This window comes from Gossypium arboreum, chromosome 7, assembly GCF_025698485.1.
Source record: "Gossypium arboreum isolate Shixiya-1 chromosome 7, ASM2569848v2, whole genome shotgun sequence".
NCBI classification, from domain to species: Eukaryota; Viridiplantae; Streptophyta; class Magnoliopsida; order Malvales; family Malvaceae; genus Gossypium; species Gossypium arboreum.
The window spans coordinates 4,090,028-4,098,321 of record NC_069076.1 but is presented as its reverse complement, the minus strand read 5'-3'; the positions used below and the strand labels follow the sequence as shown (position 1 = coordinate 4,098,321).

Sequence of the window (8,294 nt, the reverse complement as noted above, 5' to 3'; positions counted from 1 at the left end):
TATAAACGATTTTCTATTAATTAAATATATAAAAATTCATATTCATTTATTTAACTTGATAAATGGACTTAAAAAATAATATCTGGTCTCTAATCGATCACTGCACTAATAATATATTCGTAATTGAAATTTTAAAATATTTAATAATCATGATTTTATTTTTATATAATTGTTGAAAATAAAATAAAAACAATTATCCGAAATGACTCAAAAGTTTGAATTCATTATTAAATTAATATTAAAATAAATTTTTATTAATATATATTTATTATAATTAAATTAAAATATAAATAAAATTTTAATTTTAATAAATAATAATTTAAACTCAACCCAAACGAATCTAACTAATCAAATTGAATGAATAATTTGGGAGTTGAATAAGTCTCCGAGCCAGCCATCATAAAACAAACAAAAATATAATGACAAATATAGTATTCAATATTTATATTTTTATCAATTTCATCTTTAGTTTTTTTAAATTAAATTTAATCGTTAATTTTGACTAAAATATTAAATTTTTAACGAGATTAGCGTGGCAGTCCGTGTATCAGTTTATGTGTATTTCATTCTATCATGATATTATTTATCATATTCAGTGTTGTTTAAACTGGACTGAATCAACTGAACGAATCAAAAACTGACTAGGGTATTAGTTTATTGAGAGGTTAAAAATTGGTTGACCCACAAGCTGGTACAAATCGATTGAACTAAGCTAGAAAAACCAATTAAATCGGCGTCTGAATCAATTGATCTAGTTTATATCTATTATAATTTTTTCACGCTTTTTAAATTTTTAATAATTTGTTTTCTTTGAATCACCCAGACCTATTGAGTCAGTTGGACTGAAAATCAGTAGTCTGATTGATTTGACCACCAATAAAATTTCAAAAACATTAGTCACGTCAATAAATAATTTAAAAAATATAAAAAACGAACCATGACGTGTAGTCAGATTGTCATGTGGGCTACCATGTTAAAAAAAAAATTTAGTCAATATTTTTGTTAAAAATAAATTCGATTATTTAAAAAAAATAGGACTAAATTTAACTTAAAAATATAAGAACCAAATTGAAAAAAATGTAAATGTTGAGAATAAAATTAATGATTATACCAAAGAAAATAACATAGCGTAAGTAAGGAAGAGTCAGCGTAGAACAGTTTGAGATTTTGACCAATTCGCCCAATTTACGTTCTCCATGTTTCTCAAGTCCAACTTGCGTCACTCGACAGACATTGATTGGACAAATACTACAACTTTTTTTTTTATTTATAATTTTAAAATTATAAAAAAAAGTACGTTCTTACTCGGCGGGGGATGGCAATTGGGTGGACTTTCAGTACCTCTTTCTTTGAAATTCTACGCTTTCACAACTTCTCCATTTACTTCTTCGGTTGGGCATATGCTGGTAAGATAAAATTTTCATTTTTTTTTTTTGTAATTTATAGTTTTACATTTTGAATGTTGGAGTTGAATAATTATAATCAGGAGAAGCTGAAGAATGGGCGGGATTTGTTCGAGGAGCGGTATCAGAGATGATGGAGTTGGAAATGCCTATGGGGGTGGTGATTTCAACAATAATTATCAGACCAAGGCTGTTCCTGAAAATAGCTTGATGAATCCACCTCAAGTGACGGAAATCATGGAGAAGAGAATCGAAGAACCCACCGATGATTTCTACGATGGAATTCCCCGTTTTACAAGGGGCATGTCTCAGAAATCTAGATCAGTTAGGTCCACCCAGGCTGCTGTTGCTAAGGTAATCTTCAAATTCAGCCCCCCCTTTTTTTTAACACTTCCTCCTTTTGCTTTCGTTTTAAACTACACCAGTCACAAGACTTGAATGTTACTTCCTTAGGTGGTATTTTCATTAGCGACTTTATCAACGATCCTACTCTTAACATTGCAGGTTTCAGAGGTGGGTTCACGTTTAGGCAAAGCTGGTTCAGTTGGACTTGGAAAAGCAGTGGAGGTATTGGATACTCTAGGAAGTAGCATGACAAGTTTAAATCCTAACGCTGGGTTTGCTTCTGGAGTGGCAACTAAAGGCAATGAACTCACAATATTAGCCTTTGAGGTAGCAAACACGATTGTGAAGGGTTCAAATCTCATGCAATCCCTTTCTAGAAGAAACGTAAGGCATTTAAAAGAAGTAGTACTTGCCACTAATGGTGTTCAAAATTTAATATCTAAAGATATGGATGAACTCTTAAGAATTGTCGCAGTTGACAAAAGGTAAATATGGTATCAACTACCCATGACACTACTTTCAACTAATCGTGTTTTGCCTTTTGGTGGCTCTCCTTTTAGTATTTAGCTGCATGGTCTTCTTAAAAACCTACCAACTCATGCTCAAATTTTTTCTTAAGAATCTGTTTACCTCAATATTTGCAGGGAAGAATTGAAAATTTTTTCAGGAGAAGTAGTTCGTTTTGGAAACCGTTCAAAGGATCGTCAATGGCATAGCTTGGAACGTTATTTTGAGAAGTAATGCATGTTATATGGTAGTTCAGTGAATATTGTTTCCAATGTGCTAATGTGCTTCGTTTAAGTGATGCATTATTTTCATTTTCCAGAATCAGCAGAGAACTTTCTCCTCAGAAACAACTGAAGGAAGAAGCAGAACTACTGGTGGAGCAATTGATGATTTCAGTTCAATATACCGCTGTAAGTTTTATGCTTCACATCTCACCGAGTACTAATATATTGTGCAAAAATTTGTATTTCTATTGAGTTCTCTTGGTTTTCTTTTATATTCAAAGACTTCAAACCATCATATTCTTGTAAGGACTTGAGTGTCTAGGTTGGGAACTTCAAAATTGACTATCAAACAACTGCAAGAAATAAATCTAAAACCTAATATCACAGGCATTGAAACATCTTCAAATGATTCTGTTACAGCAAATTTGGAATTTGCCAAAAATACAAGACTCAAACAAGTAAAATGATCCATTTCCTAGCTCACTAGCAGTTTGAAAATTTAAGAGATTTGATGATGATCCCTATAATATACTAATAAACCCTACATTAGATAATGTCCTTATTTTAGGTGCCCCTGTTGTATTCAATCTTTTATTTCCTTAATTATGATCTGCATCACATGTTTAGCTGTAAACCTTGATGTATTAGGAGCCAACATATCATAGTTGCTTTTCGTTTGGTGATCTTTGCAATGTATTATCTTTTGGGACTTCAGTATAGTAGATTGAAAACGATAAGGAGGTTGAAAAGAACTGCTTTTTGTGTTGCAGGAACTATACCAGGAATTACAGATTCTGGACAAATTTGAGCAAGATTACTTGCGTAAGCGTCAAGAGGAAGATAATTCTGCTGGCACTCAGAAAGGTGACTTCTACATCTCCTTCGGTTGCATATATATAATTTCTTTAAGTTGCACTTGATTTGAGATGTTGCTTTAGTTGTAACCTAAGCAATTGAAGATCAAGAAGTATTGTGCTTTCTATTTTGGTTCAATTATTTGCAAGGAAGGCCTCAGAATTGAGTTATTCAAAGGATTAGAAAATATGGATAAAATAAGATGTGTTACAGGGATAGTATTGATAAGAGCTTCCATGTTGGAGATTTTTGTAAAATGATCATGGAAGGTGGTATGCCATGAGATGAATGCTGCTGGAATAAATATGTTGAAATGAGTTTGTGGTCATAGAAGAAAAGGCAATTAAAAGATAGTCATTCATAAATTAAGAACAAGCTAAGAGGATGATATTTTAGTCTTCTAGATAGTACTTTTCAAAAACAAAGGAGTTTCCTTATTGATGCGGCACAATCTTGGACATGATTGAAAAAGCTACATGTCAATACAAGTAGAAGGTGGGTCAACCATGGTTTCCTTCGCTCTTTCTTTTATTCCACTCAAAGCTAGCTTCCTTTGTTGTTGGGCCTTCTCATATCTTAAAACTAGCTTAAAATGATGAGGAGAGGCAATTAAGAAGATAGTCACTCGTTAACTGAGAACAAGATAAGAGAATGATGTTTTATTCTTTTAGATAGGACTTTCAAAATAAAGGAGTTCCCTTACTGATGTTGCAAAATCATGGTTTTCTTTGCTCTTTCTTTTTTCCCTGAAAACTAGCTTCCTTTGTTGTTGGGACTTCTCAAAAGTGAGAACTGATATAATAAAGATGAAGAGAAGTTGAGAAAGAGAGATGAAGTAGTTAACCTCTAACTTGTTTGTAGGAATATATTAAAATTTGGATTTGGAATTTTTTGTAGTAACAATAATATTCAGCTTGGGAGAAGTTGTGTAGAACTCGGGAGAAGCTTGTATAGGATTGGAACTGTTTCTCTGCTAACTACTAAGTATTCAGCTTGTATAATTTTTCTGTGATATGCAGGTGACAGCCTTGCTATCTTGAAGGCTGATCTGAAAAGCCAGAGAAAGCAAGTAAGAAATTTAAAGAAAAAGTCACTTTGGTCCAGAAGTTTGGAAGAGGTAGATGCAGTTTACTTTTTCAATTTGACCTTTATTTTCTTTGATGGTACTTTTTCCATATATCCTCTCTTATAACTAATACTTCTTCCTATTGGAAAAGCAGAACACTGAAAACAGAGGATAGAAAGAATTTCTGTAAAAGAGAACAGAAAGAAATTCACTTATTGAGGAATTCTAGGCCACTCGTATAAAAGAAACTATCCTATTTTAATGCTTAGAATATGACAAATTGCTAAATCAGGTAGCAGGAAATCAGGAAATGATCCTAAGTAATCAAGTAAAATAAAAATAAAATCATATCCCTAAACAAACTCCTAGAAATCTGGAATTGATGAGCTGTCAACAAAAACACAATTGCCTAATGAGTTAGTTTACTGAAATGTTAACTGTCGAGCAAAATGTGATGTTGCTACTTGTTCAGACTATAATTTTTGGTTGCAGGTCATGGAGAAACTTGTTGATATTGTCCATTACTTAATCTTGGAGATCCACTGTGCCTTTGGTAGTAATGGTATGTACTCATTCAATTAATATTCCTATTTTTTAAGTTTTGAATATTTAAGTCATGCAAGAGCATGATTGATACCACTTAGTTGGGTGATCTCAAAGTGATAAGGTACAGTGCAAATCATGCAGAGCACCTTAGTTGCTTATCTTTTGTGCCTAGGCACATCTTTCATTCAAGGCAATAGGTGACCAAAAAGCATGCCCAACTTCAGTGTCCTTTGGTTTCTTTATCTTTTAATTTCTTTTATTAGCTTCTCTTTCGATAGTTACAAACAAAAGAAAAAAAACTCTGGCCATTTACAAGAATAAAGGGTTGAGTAATGTACCTGATGCAAAAGAAGGAATTGAAAGAAACTTGGTACATATTTACTAAGTTATTTACTTTTAAGCTTATCAGACATGATACGTATGATTTCTTCTTGTATATATTTACCTTCTAGAAATTAGCGCTTTACTTCAATGATTTTTTCTCCTTCATTGGAATTTTATAGAGTATCAAAAATCACCTGAAGGATCTGAGAGCGGTCACCAAAGATTGGGGCCTGCTGGCCTTGCTTTGCACTATGCAAATATAATTATGCAAGTTGATACTCTTGTGAGTTTGTCTTCTCTGTTTTTTTTCTCTTGCATGTTTATGTGTTTGACATTGATTCTTCCATGTTTCTTTTATTTTTATATTCTAAATTTTGCTGAAGATAAGTAATTGAAACTACACCCTATGTGTATGCTACATCTGACATGTCATGCATTCTAATATTGCCTTTAATTAAACAGACCACAGGTAAAAAGAAAACAAGCATGGGCAGAAAATTGTCTATGCGTTAGAGAGATACAAACATGCATGTGCATGTTTACATACACATGCATGTGTGAGCATGCTTGCCTGCTATTGCACGAGGATAAATAAGTATGCATGGGAAATGTGTCTTATCCTAAGTGACTTATAGAATGGTTGTCCTTTTTCTAATCTAAGTTTTAGTAAATACAACAATACATCAAATTCGAGAAAAATAAATGAGCAGCTTGTTCTTGTGCTTGCTTTTATCTTGAGTCACTCGAATGTTTCATTCAAATTCTGGATAGTGCCTTGACTTGGGTATCAATGGGATTACATTAATAGTTTTATTAGATTTCTTTTACATATTAAATATGATGAACTGGTTTTATTTAGTTTGTCTTAGAAAAAGCAAATATCCCATTTTTTACCTGGTCTTTTTGATTTTGCTTCAATAGATTTATGTTTTCAAAACTTCTCTTATCCTTATGTTCATCAGGTTGCTCGATCAAGTTCTATTCCTGCAAATACAAGGGAGGCATTATACCAGAACTTGCCACCCTCCATAAAATCAGCTCTACGCCCGAAATTACGATCTTTTCATGTCAAAGAAGAGGTAGTCTATGGTTTGTCAATTTCTGTTTTTGTAGGGAAGATGCTGATTGTCTCTAAAAACATAGTAATAATTTGAAAACCAAAAAGGATTGCTGGACGTTTCTTGATAGTTATTACCAACCAAGCAGTGGTTTGTTTTGAACTTTCCAGTAATCCTTTTCTGTTTGTTTACCATCTAATCTGTTTGTATGGAATTCTGCAGCTTACTGTTACAGAAGTCAAAGATGAGATGGAGAAGACATTGCAGTGGCTTGTTCCACTTGCCGCTAACACAACCAAGTAAGATGGCCAACCTTTTTCTTCTTTCTGTACCAAGAATGATGATCAGCTATTTCACAAATAACAAGCTTCTGGCTTGTTTATCTTCTGCTTCTGCTTTTTTTTTTTAAATATTTTTTTTCCATTTTTATTTGTTAAGCCTTCTAACCCTCTTTGTTGCTTTGCACTTACACAGAGCCCATCATGGTTTTGGTTGGGTTGGGGAATGGGCAAATACAGGGTAATTATAGTTTTCCCCTTGTTCTCATGATTTTATTTTTTGGGTGCTAGAAATCTGCAAATATGCCAAGTGAAAGAAGATTTTGACATTTGTTTTTTCACCTTTTTTTTTTACATAGTTCTGAGCTCAACAAGAAGCCTTCAACTGGACCAGCAGATGCAATTCGGATTGAGACACTTCACCATGCTGATAAAGAGAAAACAGAAACCTATATTCTTGAACAACTATTGTGGCTCCATTATTTGGTCAACAAATCGAAGTCAAGTGTCGCTCTTGGCTTGAATACATCTACCAAAACCCAAGTTCCATCTAGAGAGAAGAATAAGCAGCCCAAACCTGAGTCTTTCACTGCTCAAATTCCAGAAGAAGAGAAGTTGTTGCAGGATTTAACTATGAAAGTAGGAATCCAGGGGATTAGCCGAAGTCTGGATTTTGACTGTGAGAGGAGAAGATTGAGAAAGCATGATTGCCTAAGCAAGAGTACTGGTCACTCTCCTCCAAGAGTAAGCAAGGAAAAGGGGTTGACAAAAAGGCTTCCTTCTGGGGTTCCCATCATAGCTTATGGCATGTACAAAGAGAAAGCATTGGATGTTATCGATAGAGTTGACAGTCTCAGCTAATTCATTGAATGACGAGAGTACGGAAGAGAATACTGATGACATGAGCAGTGAGGTATTGGCATATAAATAATTTAGTTCCAGCAGTTAGTAGCATAAAAGAGATGTTCTGCACTGCGAATAGCATTCCAAAATTTTGGCTCAATCCATCAATCTTTACATTTGTTTGGCTAATCCGGTCCTCTTACTTAGGCTGCTATTGTGAAAGAGTATTTGCAGGGCATAGAGGGGGGGGGGGGTGTATGGCTTTTTACTTCCTGTACAGATTACAGATTACAGATTGTTAGGTCAGTTTTATCTTTTGGTAGAGATATTAGTATTACATAACCTAACCTCTTTTGTTTCTTCAAAGGTGCCCCTTGTGTTGTTCCTTTAGACTTAGGTAAATAATCAGCCATCTCTCTACACCTATGCCAACTTGATTATCCATAGAATTATATATACCTCATATGTGTAATTTATAAATTTAAATTATTAAGTATTTTCTATAATATATATTTCATAGGTGATTTTAATTAGACCTAACAACTTTGGATATGAGACAATACATGATATATATGCAATGTGAGAAAAATTAAAACCAAAACATGGAATTTTAGATTGGTAATTCCCATCTCATAATTTGATTTAGGCTTAATGCATCATTTAGTTCTTGAGCTATATTGCATTACCCTGTTAGGTCTTTATTTTATTTTTTGTTTTAAATCAAGACCTAAATTTAAGGAAGGGATAATGGCATATATAGTCCTTGGTACTTTAACAAATCTTCTAATGTCGCGTCTTTACTTAAAACTATTGATTTTGAAACCTAAATTTTAAATCTGTCTATC

The 8,294-nt window shown here is 33.3% G+C and overlaps 1 protein-coding gene across 1 annotated transcript; it reads left to right on the top strand.

Moving 5' to 3' along the window:
- Nucleotides 1-1,167: 1,167 nt before the first annotated feature.
- LOC108472722 (protein PSK SIMULATOR 3-like) lies at nt 1,168-7,955 on the top strand. The gene is made up of 13 exons (XM_017774304.2): nt 1,168-1,406; nt 1,487-1,757; nt 1,908-2,233; nt 2,393-2,485; nt 2,575-2,665; nt 3,250-3,343; nt 4,354-4,451; nt 4,893-4,962; nt 5,450-5,553; nt 6,233-6,349; nt 6,551-6,627; nt 6,803-6,847; nt 6,966-7,955. The coding sequence occupies exons 2-13, from the start codon at nt 1,500-1,502 to the stop codon at nt 7,465-7,467; spliced, it is 1,875 nt and encodes a 624-aa protein (XP_017629793.1). The 5' UTR covers nt 1,168-1,406; nt 1,487-1,499; the 3' UTR covers nt 7,468-7,955.
- The last annotated feature ends 339 nt before the right edge of the window (nt 7,956-8,294 follow it).

Bases quoted from the DNA above. Each gene is read 5' to 3' on its own strand.
- LOC108472722 (XM_017774304.2), top strand. From the start codon at position 1,500: ATGGGCGGGATTTGTTCGAGGAGCGGTATCAGAGATGATGGAGTTGGA. The intron at 1,758-1,907 runs GTAATCTTCAAA...TTAACATTGCAG, and splicing joins CCCAGGCTGCTGTTGCTAAG to GTTTCAGAGGTGGGTTCACG. The intron at 2,666-3,249 runs GTAAGTTTTATG...TTTGTGTTGCAG, and splicing joins TTTCAGTTCAATATACCGCT to GAACTATACCAGGAATTACA.